General features: G+C 36.8%; 1 protein-coding gene across 3 annotated transcripts in view; it reads left to right on the forward strand.

Annotated features, from left to right (window-relative positions):
• Window positions 1–15,171, forward strand: part of Lifr (LIF receptor subunit alpha) — a 105,993-nt gene that overhangs the window by 66,728 nt on the left and 24,094 nt on the right. For all 3 annotated transcript variants that reach the window (XM_074077573.1, XM_074077575.1, XM_074077574.1), the window contains exons 5-9: window positions 3,876–4,039; window positions 8,117–8,291; window positions 10,010–10,264; window positions 13,391–13,520; window positions 13,995–14,164. In XM_074077573.1, coding sequence (XP_073933674.1) covers window positions 3,876–4,039; window positions 8,117–8,291; window positions 10,010–10,264; window positions 13,391–13,520; window positions 13,995–14,164 — 894 coding nt within the window. The remainder of the gene's footprint in view (window positions 1–3,875; window positions 4,040–8,116; window positions 8,292–10,009; window positions 10,265–13,390; window positions 13,521–13,994; window positions 14,165–15,171) is intronic.

A 15,171-nucleotide genomic window follows, 5' to 3' on the forward strand; every position in this document is an offset into this window, starting at 1 on the left:
AAATGTAAATAAATTTTATTCTAAATCTTTAAAATCCTCAGGAATCTGTAAGAAAGCCAGTTTGTATATCTGATTATTTTAAGTAGGGAGTAGGGCATCCAAAGTTCTCACCTGGGAAGTTACTTGATGATAGTAATGTTAGAAAGAAAGAATTAGCAAAGCAAATCAAGACAGACTAGGTGATTCATTTGGTCAGTGGTTCATTATTTCTTACATATAATATAAATGTATTGGTAGCATTTTTAATAACAATGGGCTCAATGATGATTAGAATGATGGCACTGGAATAAAAAAAATTGAAAAGGGGGGTGACTATAAGCTAGAAGAGATCAACAATGCATGTCTTGGTCCATTTGGGCTGCTATAACAAAGTACCTTAGGCTAGGTAATGTATAAACAACAGAAATTTTTATCTTGTGGATTTGAAGATGGGAAGTCTAAGATGAAGGCACCAGCAGATTTCTTGTCTGGTGAGGACCTGTTCCTCATAGGTGGTACCTTCTATGTGTCCTCACCTGGTAGAAGGAACATACTCTACATACTCCCTCAGGCCTCTTTTTATAAGGGCACAGATCCTATTTGTGAGTGTAGATTCCCCATTGCTGGATCACCTTCCACAGGTCCCACCTCATTATCACCGAGGGGGTTAAGTTCCAACATGAGTTTGGGGGACACAAATATTCAGGGTGTTGCAGTATATCATTAAATCTGAGTGCCTTGTATGGAAGAGAAACTGCACTCTGAAGTGGGTATCACTGTGCATTAGATCTGGGCTCAGTGGTAATTTCCTACCAAATAAAAGTATGAGAAATTAAGTTTTTCCAGATCTGAAGATGGTTTCAAAAATCTTTTATACTTACAAAGCAAACAAGATTTATACATATACAATTTTGTACTTACCAAGGGAAAGGCTGTCTCTCTTTCTCATCCTTTCTATCTTTCTCTCTCTCTCTCTCTCTTTCACACACACACACACACACACACACACACACACACCACACAAAGTCCTTGTTAAGACTTTTAGCATCTCAGTTTTTTAAAATAATGTTAAAATCTGGAGGCAGAATAAATAACATGAATCTCCTGATTTTCTAAGGAAGAAAGAGCAAGTAGGTTATGAGCAAGCTGTCCTAGCATTCACTAAAATAAATAAGCAAGACTTCCATTAAATTCCATCCCATCTGAAAAGTTCTGAGTTTCTAGAAAGCAAGTTAAAATTGTCCTTAGATGTCTTATTTTAGCTCAAAAGAAGAACAGATGACAGCTCATGGGAGACTTCTGTGCTTACTATGAAGAAAAGGAAGGGAATAGTGTAGTTTTAGTGTTTTCATTTGTAATTATGGCTTTTATCTTTAGCTTGAAATGTTGGCTACAACTTGTGCTTTTAAGAGTTTCATACCCCACTCAAATGCAAAGTATAAATTATGTGGTCTTTGCAGGAAGGGAAGCATTTCAGTGGGTTAATGTTGCCTCAGTTAAATATTCCCGGGTTTTATAATGCTGAAGGTTCTTCATCATGACATTGAATCATTTGAAGAAGAACCATACCTTTGGTAGCCTCTCATTCTTTTCTGGCTACACTGGCTCCTGAACTTTCCCCTCCTGGCACCAAATCAACTGTGTGCTGTTCATCCACACTTCTCCTTTTTCACAAGCAGCTTCCACTGAAAACTTCTACTGAGCATCCTCCACTGTCCCTGAGTAGTTGTCTAACAGTCGGCTTTGTCATATAGTTTAGGCTTTAGATCTACATGTTCTAGTCTATGAACAGCCCTAAACATTCTGCAAAAGTCCACTGTAGAACACTGTCCAGCAAATAATTTTAAAACTTATTTTCAGGTTCCAGGACTGGCTAATTTATAGTGATCTTGTTTTTGTAATATTTGGCACATTCAGCTGCCCTATCCCATACACTCCTGCAGTTTCTTTCACACTTACCATGACTTTTTAAATTGGCCCATGGGCTCTATATATAGAATAACTAGAAGTTAGGAAAGAAAGGCTGCATCCCTGGATTTCTTCTCACATGTCTTCATGTGTGTCATCTGAGTAGGATTCATGCAAGGGAGTTCAAGTCTCTGCTCCTCATACCAGAGAGCCTAGGTTGTATAGGATGGATCACACTCATACCTTGTTTTCTGTGGTTCCAGAATTTTCTGCAACTTACTCACCCCTTGCTAGCAGGGAGACATGAAGCTTTTCAAGAATTTGGTACTCTTTCTGTAACTTCTTTTCAGTGCTGGTTCCACCCCCATACACTCCCAAATTCTTGTGTGTGGTTTGTCTTACTTCCTTCTTAGAATTCAGCTTTAAAGGCCACGGCCTTCCAGACTTCTGTCACAGATGTCAGTAAGTGTCTGTCACTGGTGCTCCTCAGTGAGCTGTGTTTTATTTGGCCCAGATGACAACCAGTTTCTTTTTAGCTCAGTGATCCTGGATTTTACTCCATTTTCCTTCTCCTTCTAGATCATTCCCTCTCTGGATTTTTCTGGTGTGTCTGGTTCTTTTAAGGTGTAATTGTGTCTCAGCGGCCTGTAAAATGAACTCTGTCTATTTTGTCTGTCTATTCTCATTTCTTCTGCTTCACTCAGTGAGTTCCTCTGGAGTCCTTGCTGTCCTTGCTGAGCTAGCTGAAGAACACTCCAGTCCTTGTCTCTTCTTTCCTGACACCTAGTCACCCACAGCCAGCTTCTGCATCTCTGTGTGGTGATTCCTGATGCTCCTGCCTCTCTTGCAGCTTTTTGAGGTGGAACCCTCTTAAGAAATCTTGATTGTTTCTCTTTCTCACTAGAGTGAATCCTTCATTTCTCCAATGCAATAATTTCTTTGAAATGTCCAACAGGTTTCTGTCCTTTCTTTCTCATGTTTAGTCTTATAATCCGTAGCATTGTTACTCCAGCTAGGACTTTTCCATGGTCTCTTATCTAGTTGATCACCTTATCTCCTGGTCAGTCCCTTGCAGGTTGTGTTGCAAACCACTGCTACACTAACCTTTCTGAAGTGTTTCTTGTGTCCCGCACTTCCTCACAGTAACTCACTGACTTCCTAACTCAATGCCTTGGTCAGTAGGGCAGTGTTGCTACTACTAATGATGTCCACAACTGGGAATAGGGCAGAGAATTCCTTAAGTAGGTGGCATATGCTAGTATGAGGGGCTCTGACACTGGGAGACAAGTGAGAAGGCAGTAAGAAAATCCACAGAAACTTGTCCAAAGCAGCTTTCTGTATTCTGCCGTTTTCTTAGGCCTGACATACTACCATACAAAGGAAGCTTGCTCTTTGCCTACTTGTTTATAGGCCCCAGACCAGATGCCATTAGAATATTTCAGGACCACTTGTTGCTATTTGTATTAGAAAATGAATTGTGAGCCTGGCACCAGCAGCTCACACCTGTAATTCTAGCTACTTGAGAGGTTGAGATCAGGAGGCTGGTGGACCTAGGCCAGCACCGACAAATAGTTCTTCGGACCCAATCTCCAAAATAACCTGAGCAAAATGGACTGGAGGTGTGATAGAGAGCCTGCTTTGCAAGTATTGGAGCCCTGAGTTCAAACTCCAGCCCCACCAGAGAGAGAGAGAGAGAGAGAGAGAGAGCAAGAGAGAAAGAGAAAGAGAGAGAGAACGTATATGGATTTGAAACAAGCACCTTTTCTTGTTTGCTTAATTAATCATTGGGAGCTGCCTATACAAACACTTATGTATACTTATTTATTTATAATACTTATTTTTTATATTCTCTTTTTCTGAATTTGTTTTTATTCTTGATTATTTATTTTTACCCAGAAGAATAGTGTAAAAATAGTTGATTAATGGCAGTATAATATGAGAAATTACTATTTGGCTAATTTTCTCTTTTGTTTCCTTTTTGTTTTAAGCCTTAATTCCAGACACTCCAGAGATCTTGAATTTATCTGCTGATTTCCCGACCTCTACATTACACCTAAAGTGGAATGACAAGGGCTCTGTTTTTCCACATCACTCACATGTCATCTGGGAAATTAAAATTCTACGTACAGAGAGTATGAAGCTCATAAAATTTGTAAGTTGGAACAAAAATAGATTTTCCCTCTATGACATAAAGAAACTGAACAATTTTTAAAAATGCTTTTAGAGGATATCACTGAATTTTGGGATTACTAAGGAGATCAAATATTTTCAGGGTTCATTAAAAACCACTGTTATAGGAACTTGAGGAAATTAAAGGAGGAATACTCCCTGACTCTACCACTTGTACTTTTAATTTAGTTTATTATTTTACTTTTATCTAATATTATATATAACATAAAGGTTTTAAACATATTTAGCCGTAATAATTGTTGGGAAATAAATAAATTTGAATTTATCAGAATCTGAAATAAAATTCTAATATTTATTATGCTTTTTTTCCTCTTATGTTTGAAACCCTTTTTATGAATTTAGTTTGTTCTTGACTTAATGAGAATAGTTATGACATTTTAACAGGTGGTATGTGGATACTAAAATAGGAGGAATACTGTTTGAAGGTAAAGGAATTATTATAAACTATGTAACTCATTTATACAAGACATATAATAAGTCCGCAATGGTAAGGTAGTAGTTCCCTAGCTTGGGAGAAATCTTTATATAGAAAGTAAGAGCAAAAGAAAAGAAAAGAAAGTAAGATCAACAGCCAACGAAAATGGAGAAAGAACAAATTAATTTAAAACAGTAAAAAAAGAGGTAAATTGTGACTTTTTTTTGGTGGTGGTACAGGGGTTTGAACTCAGGACCTTAATACTTGCTAGGCAGGCACTCTACCACTTAATCCACTCTTCTAACCCAAAATGTGACATGTTTACTATGTTATTAACATTATTATTTAAGCCAGAAGTGTTACTATGAAATGATCACATCACAAGCTATAACAACATGAATGCTATCGTTTTGTTATAGCTTAATCATCAAAAATACTAGGCATTAGTGTTTTATTTAAGGCATTGTCTGTCCAAGTCTCTGTGTTCAGCCATGGAAGCTGTGCCCCACACAGGGCACAGAACGGGATGTGCAGAAGGCCCCGGAGCTGTCCAGCACCTCCCTCCCCAACACTGCTAGATGTTTTTCCCTAGGAACATATTAGTTCAACTCTTTCAGCTGTCTCTTTCATTATTTATCTTCATTTACCCAAATAACATGCTTGTGCTACTATTTTTTTTTATTATTTATTTATTTATTTTTAGTTTTGAGCAATGTTTTATTAACTTCCACAGTGGAAGATGAGAATTTAGTCATCCTTCACCTCCCAGTTTACTCATGCTCTCATCTCCCTCCTTCCTGCTCTCTCGTTACCCTCCCTCCAATTTCCTGCTTCTCCAATATAGTTCTTACAGTTTTTGGTACAGCAGTATCATTATCTTATGGTTATGTAAATACTGCTCACAACTTTTCCTTTTTTGTCCTTTGTAAAGTTTTATTTCTCTGATGAATTCAATCATAAATTACATAAATTTATTTTTAAATTTTCAAGTGTATTACGTATTTTGCCAGTTTATCTTTGCACATAAATCTCTCTGAAGGACCTCTGGCTGGCTGCCCAACCTTTCTCACCTAAGGGCTTGTGTGTACGCTGCCAGTGTTGGTATAGCACAGTGTGGTGGCTAGCTGAGGCCGCTGGTGGCCAGAGGTGTCACAGGGGCTCCAGCAGCTTCAGCTCCTACACGCCACCCTAGGTTTGAAAGGATTAGTACATGGGTACGCCTGTAGCCCACTCAAGACAGATGACAGTGTCTGTCAGCTCACTTGCTGGGAAGCTGTTGAGGGATCAACATCATCATCCACGGTACTCCTTACAGCTTTTTCTTGTAACAGAACCTCTCTTTCCTAAATCTCCTGTCTTCCTCTTATTTCTGCATTTTGGTGAAAACAGCTCTCTGCTACCTATAATAGCTAGGTGGCAAATGTAATTTATTTTTTAAATGTATTGTCAAAAAATTTAAGTCTGTCAACTACTATTGAGAATATGAAGAATAATTAGAACTTTCATACATCACCATTGGGAATATAAAACGCTACCAGATGAAAACATGAGACAGCATCTTTTAAAATCTCTTTTTATGTACTCACGTGTGATTACTAGCTTAACCGGACACAGAACTTCAGGTTGGAAACATTGATCAAGATGTCCCATTGTTTCTTCTTGTGAGATATATCTGTCTTTATTCTGCCAGACACATTGGGCCTCTTTTAGTCTAATCTGTCACCTCGGGTGCTTTCCTTGTTTTATTTCTTTGATTTCCTCCTCTCTGTTTTCTCCTTTTCTTTTAGAACTTCTGTTCTTTAGAAGTTGGACCTTCCAGACTGGTCTTTTAATTTCTTATCTTTCCTGTTTTTCATCTGCCTTTTACTCTATTTTCTGAGAAACTTTTCCTAAACCTTGTCTTACAGTCCTGCTATTAAATTTCTATTAATGTATTTTTTTAATTTTTAAGAGATATTTTAAAAAAGAATCTGGTTTTTTTTAGTGAATTCTGTTCTTGTTTCATGCATGCAGTATCTTATCTCTGAAAATATAATATATATATATATATATATTTTTTTTTTCCTTTCTACCTACCCTGTTTCTTCATCTTAATCTTTTTTCTTTATTTTGGATTTTGGCTTTCATATCAGATTTTTTTTCTATGTTTCCTGGTTGCCCTGGTTGCTGCTCATATTTAAGTGAGAAGCTCTTAAGACAAAATCTGATTAGAACTTCGGTCTGCTTGGAGGGGCAGGTTGCCTGCAGGCTTCCTTATTGGATCACTAGCATGGGCTGTCTTGTTGGCAAACTCCTTGTTGGAGTTATTTTAAGTATTTTGTCTTGATCTGTTCATAAGCCCCAGGCATGTTCTTTAGACTTCTGCCTGGTGGGTATAAATCTGGCCACCAGTATCCTGAGAACAGTCTAGGGGAAGAGGATCCAGTTTAGCACTCCCTATTTTTGGTGTGGTATTTCCCATTCTTAACTCTTCCCTGAGTTCCCTCAACCCAGAAGTATTCTGTTTTATTTTTCCAGAACACAAATCTGTATTCTGCTAGAAGACTAGTCCTGCGGTAGCGGAGTGTGTGGCAGGTGATCTGGCATCTAATATTGTCTTGAAACAACCTTTTAGCCATCTTCTTGTTTTGAGCCCACTTTCTCCCTGCATTTCCAAGGGAAGGTGGTGAAGCACTCCCTGAGCCCTTTGGCAGTTCTATGATAGAAGCCAGGTAGTTGCCTGGTTTTTTTACCGGAGGCTTAAGATGCAGTTTTCTTAGGTGTTATAAGTCAATTGTTATCATCCATCAGCTTTCCAACTTCCAAAATTTTAGTAGTGTTTTTTGTTTGTTTGTTTTGCTTTGTCCTTGTATATCACTGTCTTTAAAAAGTTTTGTTTAAGACTAGTGGAGGGGTTCATATGATAGAGTGCCTGCCTAGCAAGCATGAGGCCCTGAGTTCAAACTCCAGTACCACCAATCCACAAAATCTTTTTCCTCTTGTTTTAGAAGGATTTCAAGAGTAAGAGAAAAGGAAATACATTTATTTATTGTCTTTTAACTGGAACTCCCAAGATATTTTTCAGTAGATCATAAAAATTTGATTGAAATTCCTCAAAGTTGAGATTATTAATACTCTATAGTACTATTAGGTTTCATTTAAATTAAACTTAAGTAAATACTTTCTTTTTAAAAGAAAATGTGTAATATAGAATGTTTATATTAAAAATGTACATAGGTAGTAATGAACTCAAATGTAATCTAAAAATATTTATTTTGATGAAATGCTACCCCTCTCCTTTAACTTCACCTCTGAGAGACACAAACCCAGTATTTTTTGTCTAAATGGAGATCATTTAGACAGCAGTATATTTTCTTAGGTATTATATTGGATTTTTTGATGACTGTCTGCATCTTATTTAGTAATACAGTAGGGCCTAATGTTGATAGATGAACATAATTGAATAATGATCATTCTCACTCTGCTTTTTCTGTTAGGCTTTTTAGAAAACCAAGGTACTTTTACAAAAAGTTTCAGCCATTTACTTAGTGGATAATTACGTGCAGTCTATTGTACTTTTCTTTTTATCTTAAAGGAAAGCAGAACATGTCACTACTTGGAAATAAGTTTTGTGTTTATTTTTAGGTGACATACAACACAACTCTGAATGGTAAAGATACAGTACATCACTGGAGTTGGGCCTCAGACATGCCCTTGGAGTGTGCCACTCACTATGTGGGGATTAGGTGCTACATTGAGTACCTTCATTTCTCTGGTCACAGAGAGTGGAGTGACTGGAGCCCAATGAAGAACATTTCTTGTAAGCTTATATTTAAAGAATTTTTGTTTTGAATGAATTACATTGCTTAAGAGTGAGGTTTAAACTAGATAAATAAAACTCACTATAATAGCCATTGAAGAATAAGTATAAGTTGTATGTTGGTGGAAATGTGACCAAATCTCTATATATTTTTAAGTGGCTTCCCGTTTCTGGAGGCTGCATAGTTACTTCACAGAATACAGGGATCTGCAAGCATGCCACAAGTCAGCTATCCATTAACTAAAACTCAAGTGCAGGTAGCATGTTGGCAGGGTGATGAGGCTAAGAAATTGTTGACTATAAAATGAGGTCCTGAAAATATCTGGTAATCATTGTAGGTAGACACTCTAGTAACAGTATGGAGAACTAGATCAGAGCAAGGAAGGGCTGGAAACAGGTAGAAAATAAGGAGAATCTGTGGCAGTTGAGCAAAACACTATGGAAACATAATCTGGGGACTTGGGTTTAGACCTGAAAGGGGGGAAAGGTATGAAAACACTGGAGAGGCAGAATTAGAATTGGTGACTGGGTGCCTTTGGTAAGAGAGACACAGCGTCAAAGAGCTTGTTAGTTTGGGCAGATGGGTGGCTGGGGATCAGAGACAAAATGTGTGAACAAGGTAGGTAGGAAAGAAAAATTTCATTTTTAACATGTTGAGCTTGAGGCAGTGAACTGTCTGAGTAGCAGGGCACCCCCAAGGCAGTAGGAAATATCAGTTTAGCACCCAGGTAAATAGTTACAGCTAGAGATACCTGTTGGTGAATCATCAATATATATGTAATGTGAAGTAGTTAAATGCTGAAGGTCAGCATGACTTAGGGAAAAGGAATAGGGACCAAAGACACGTCCCTTAAATGCTCATGTATCTAAGGGTAGGACTGAAGGAAGGTCAGTAGCCTTAGAACTAATGGTACCCAGGAAAGGAGGAGGAAGTTGAAAAGGAGGACTTTAGTCAACATATCAGATGCTGTGGAAATCAAAGAGAGAGATTACTGAATTTTTGAGCATGAGGCCAGTGAGCTGTTTTAGTAGAATGGGGTTAAAGTCAGACAGCATTGAAGAATAGGGGGATAGAAACTATTTGAGGGTATGGGGTAAGTTATGGCTTTAGTCTGCAGAGTTGGGATTAAGGAAAGATTGCTTTTTAATCTTACTTTCTATATATTTAGGCTATGGAAAGTAAGAAATCTGCCCTAAATACATAGAATAATTTCAAAGGAATGGAGTTATTTAATGACTGGTGTATTTGGTGTGCATTTATATACAAACCCGCTGAATTTCAGCCTTTAGGCTTCTTTTTGTTTTTTTGAAGCATGGTCTCTCTGTGTAACCCAAAACTGATCTCGAACTCATGATTCTCCTACCTCTGCCTCCTGAGTGCTAGGATTACAGGTGTGCACCACCATGTGCCTTTAGAATACTTAAACATAAATCTGTGACCTTAGATATTGGCCTCTGATCCAGTTCCATCCCCCACCATAGCTCTTTCCTAAGTACACGAAACCACACACAGTTTTATTTCTGAAGTGTGACTTGCTCTTTTGAAACCTCATATGCATACTTTATTTATATTTGGGTCAGCATTATTCCAAAAACCTAACAATATGTTTTGGTTCTACTGAGCTATTTTAAAAATCATGTTAGGAAAACATCTTATTATGGAGACTGCTTTATGAAAAGTTTTTTAAAGTGTTTATAATTCCTTTTGTTCTTTCTAGGGAATCCTGGTACTCAGACCAAGGCTTTTCCTCAGGATAAAGTGATACTTGCAGGCTCAGACATAACATTTTGCTGTGTAAGTCGAGACAAAGTGATACTAGCACAGATTGGCAGAACAGTTTGTCCCCTTATCCACCTCGATGGGGAAAACGTTGCAATCAAGATCCAGAATATTTCTGTTTCTGAAAACAGTGGAACAAACGTGGTTTTCACGACAGATGATAACGTGTATGGGACAGTCGTTTTTGCAGGATGTAAGTATACAGGGTTAAGAGAGAACCTCTCTGAACCTGGTTATCCTTGAAAGCCTAGATTCTTTTCTTCAGGTGATTCTGTTTCTTATTTCTGTGTTGTTTAATACCACTGATACACAAAGGCCCTAGAATTCTTGTGTGTTTCAAAATGAGTGCTAAGCTTCTTTCCTAGTTTCCTCTGTCTGTATGACTTGTAGGTTTTATAATTAGATTGAGACATCTACTGGCTGATAATGTAGTTTAAATTCTTAGTTAACAGCTTCATTGATTCAAGGGTCTGTAGTATATAATATTTCTTAATTCTGCATTGCTTAGGAGTTACATAATTTCCCACATAATTATACCCTCTTTAAGTACCTAAATTTACCTATCATGACTTTTACACAAAAATCTTTCTATAGCATAATACATCTTCTCTGACTTTAAATAACTTGAGGAGCACAGGAGGGCATAGGTGAGAGGTCTCACACTATGTAACTTGTGCTCTACCATTCATAGGCACCTCTATTAACTGACCACTCCTGCAGCCTAACATTCCACGTTTCTAAGAGTTGTGGTGGACCACCCTGCTAGTACAGCTTGTTTTGATGTAAACACGTAAACAATTACGTGTTTAGAGTTGTTAGTTTTGATTTTAGTTTTCCTGCCTCCTCTCATGGGTTCATCCAGCCAGGCTTCCTTTCTCCCTGCATTCTGGATTCAAAGGCTCTGAGTTTGTTCTAAGGGTTTCATGCATAAAGTGTGGAAAATGAGTGGATTTTGTGGTATTTCTTTGGATTGCTTGCTTAGTGGTTTTTCTTTTACTCTTTTATGGTTCTTGTGATGAATCACATTCTGATGCTGATACACTCCCAAGGGAATGACCAGGAGTAGGTGCACTTCTTGGCTTGATAGCTGTAACATTATTCTCTTTTTCTCTTCCTTGTAATTCATTTGGGAATTCAAGTGAAAGTTACGTTAAGTACAAATACAAGGCTTAGAAAATTATATTTTCTTTCCTAATGGAATCTTATTCGTTTGCCACATTTGTCACAAATGATCCTGGGGTGGAAGTGAGTGCCAGCGGTGTATGCAGAGAAGTTGCATGCTGTGTGCTGAGGAGCATGAAAGAAAGTGAACACTTAAAAAATGAGAATTTCTGTTATTTCAGACAGCGCTCTAATCTTTTATTATAGCACTAGATTGAGTCTTTAATTCATAATTTTACCTTCATTTATAGCATATGGAAGTTGAAATGTCATTTGGTATTTGTCAGTTCAGGACAGCAGTGGCATTTCTCTTCAGAAGGAGCTCTTCAGGGGCCTGGTATTGATTGCTCACCCCTGTTATCCTAGTGACTCAGGAGGCAGCAATCAGGAGGATTGTGGTTCAAAGGCAGCCAGGGCAAATGGTTCACGAGACCCTTTCTCGAAAACACCCATCACCAAAAAAGAGCTGGTGGAGTGGCTCAAGGTGCAGGCCCTGAGTTCAAGCCCCAGTACCACAAAAAAAAAAAAAAGGAGCTCTTGAGAAACTTCCAAGAGCAGCTTTTGATGTGAACTAAGAATTGAGATTCAGTTCTTTTTTCTTTATGGATATCTAATTACCCCATCAATTATTGAAAAGAATTTTAGAATCATCTTGTCAGTTTCCTCCTAAACTCACATACACAATCAGAACCCCTGCAGTTTTCATTAGGATTACATTAACTCTGTAGGTGAACTGAGGAAATTCCACTCTTTCACCATTGTGTCTTGCAAGCCATGAATATGGTAGCCCTCCATTTAGTCAGTTATTTTAATGAGGTGAGGTCTTGTATATCTTTTGATGAATTTATTCCCAAGTGCTTATTGTTTTCTGGTTTTTAAAATTTTTTAAACTTTGTTTTTAAATTTGCATTTTCTATTTGCTGGTGTATAAAAACACAGATGATATGTTTCTAGCTTTTACCTAACTTACTTATCTAGTAAGTTAATTTTGAAAAAAAAAATCAGTACATTTCAAATGTCCTCTCATAATTTTTCCTCTTCCATCACTCCTGTTTCTTTTGGTTTATTATTATTATTTGGATTCTAAGTATCTTAATCCTAAAATAATCATTATTATAACTATATTCTAAATTTTTGGTACGTACTTTTAATAAAATGTTGGAATTAAGCCACAGGTTTAAAACAGTTTTTGAAATAAGTATGTCAATGTTCCTTTAATTATCCGACTGTTAAGCTTTGATAAAAACCCTCATTCATTCTCAAATATTACCTAAAATGTCATTGAAGAATGATGTTTTGTTATTTTTATCTCTGGAGAGGGCATGTAAAATTTCCTATTTTGGTTAATAAACTAAGTAGTGTTTTAAAAATTCAGCTTTTTTGAAAAAAGTTATTTTAGAATATTTTTAAGTCTACAGCCATACCACCCTGAACACATCTGATCTTGACTGATCTCAAAAGTAAGGAGGGTCGGGCCTGTTAAGTGCTTGGATGGGAGAACATTTTTAAAAAGTATGTAATCGTTTTTTAAAAAAATACTTCTACCTGAAGTGAAAGATATTGAAGTGAAAGATGTTTGGATAAGTGTAAACACTGGGAAACACCAGTTTCTGTATGTTTGGTTAAATGTGACTATACAAAAATCAGTCTTTGTAATAATCAGTGTCAGATTGCAGCATTTTCATTTATCACAGTAACGGTTTCACACACACACACCAACCTTTTTTTTTTTTTTTTGAGCCCTGCCCAAACAAAGACAGAACAGTTTTCATTTTTAATATGTTTGGCACTTTTTTTTTTCAAATCACAATGTATAGATGAGAATACTTTTACCTGTAGCAGTTTTCTTTGAGAGATTTGGTAAACTCTGAAATAGAGTTTAAGAAAAATGATAATTGATTTGCCAGACTGCTCTTGGGAATTTCCAAATAAGCAGAGAGTCCCTTTTCTGTATATGCTAACCCATCATTTCTAATGTGATATGAACTCTGGTAAAACGTGCTATAGAAAGAATAATTCTACATTGGTCAAAAGTAAAGTGAAAATAGTAAATCATTTCTTTTTAAGAAAATTATACAAAACATTATCAATGTTTTATAAAGCTACATCTTTCAGATGTAGTTTTATAAATAACCACATTTTTTCTGTTTTCCATTAGATCCACCTGATATTCCCCAAAAACTGAATTGTGAGACACGCGATTTAAAGGAAATTGTGTGTACGTGGAATCCAGGAAGGCCAACAGGATTGGTGGGTCCACGAAACACAAATTACACTTTATTTGAAAGGTAATGGCTACTAGGAAAGAATGTCAAATGTGAATACTTTGGAAGGACGTGCTAAATGACTTAGAGAAATGTTCTGTTTCATTCCTGTTATTGACTCCACATGGAACTGGATATGCTGCAGAAAGTTGTATATTCTTTAAAAACTTCAGCTTCTGGTAAATCCAATGTCATTCGTGTCTCCTCTTTTAAAAACGAGGGGAATGAACCCTCACATGGGAACACTCTGTTTCTGGGTGGTGGCTTGTTATTTTCTGTAGCATATATGTTTTCTTCTCTGATAATCTAATATGTCTGCAATGAGAAATACAAACTTTTTATAAAGATCAATTGTTGTGGTAGAGTGCTTGCTTAGCAAGGAGAGGCCTTGGGTTCAATCTTCAGTACCAAACACATAAAAATAATTATTAGAAATTTGCCCATTTTCCTGCAATGTGTATCCTTGCTATTTTGAAATTATTTGTCTTTGATTCACAGTTTTTCAAGGAAGTACGTTACATTTAAAAGACTTGAAACATTTGCAAATGAAAGCTACCAGTTACTCTTCCAAATTCTTCCAAGTCAAGACATTTACAATTTTACCCTGAATGCTCGAAATCCTCTGGGGCAATCAGAGTCAACAGTGTCCATCAATGTGACCGAGAGAGGTGAGCTGTGGGGTCCCCGATGTCTTTAAAAGAACCATGGAAGTGTGACGTGCCTTGTGGTTCATCAAGAGTGCTTCTGTGAAGTAGTGTTTGCTGCCCTAAATAATTTCGAGTTTTACCATTTAACTGAATTTAAGCAAAAATTTGAATGAGTTATTTAGATAAAATATCAGTGTCTTTATCTAATGGTTCTTGATTTCTGAAGAATGTTTTGCCCAGTTCTTAAAAACTTCTATTTATTTATTGGGCAATTTTTTACTATATTATTGTTGTTGTACTGAAGTTCATTGTAGCATTTACAAAATTTCTTACAATATGTCATAGTTGAATTCACTCCCTCCTTCATTCTCCTTTATTCCCCCTCCCCATTCCTAGAATAGTTTCAACAAGTGTCATTCATTTTTTTAAAATTTTTACCCACAGGTTGTTGCAAAAATAATGAATTACAGTTTTGCAAACACTTCTGGCTTTCCACCTTACACAATTATACAACATCACAACCAGGAAATTGACACTGGTATAATACCGTTAGCTCACTACTGAGCTAACTGAACTAGACTACTCATCTTGGTCAGTTTCATGTGCATTTGTTTGTGTGTGTGTTTCTATGCAATTTATCCATATGAAGATTCAGGGAACCACCATCCCAATCAAGATACGGAACTGCTGACACTACAGAAGAGCTTCCTCCTGTTGCTTTTTCAGTCTCTCTCTGTCACATCCCTGTCCCATAGCAACAGCTAACTGTTCTTCATCTTGTCATATTGAGAGTGTTAGATAAATGAAATCATACAGTGTGTAACACTTTGAGGTTGACATTTGGAACTATATCCTGGAGAGCCATCCAAATTTTCATTTTTTTTAATACTGATGATTTCTGAATTTTTACTAACCTTATTAATTGATAGCTCAAAGTAGAAATGAAATACAACGGATCTGTTTGGTATTTTTTCCCATGGTTGGTACATATCCATTAACTCCATGCTAGGCTCAGTGAGTAGTGATTA

Source organism: Castor canadensis, chromosome 6, assembly GCF_047511655.1.
Source record: "Castor canadensis chromosome 6, mCasCan1.hap1v2, whole genome shotgun sequence".
Lineage (NCBI taxonomy): Eukaryota > Metazoa > Chordata > Mammalia > Rodentia > Castoridae > Castor > Castor canadensis.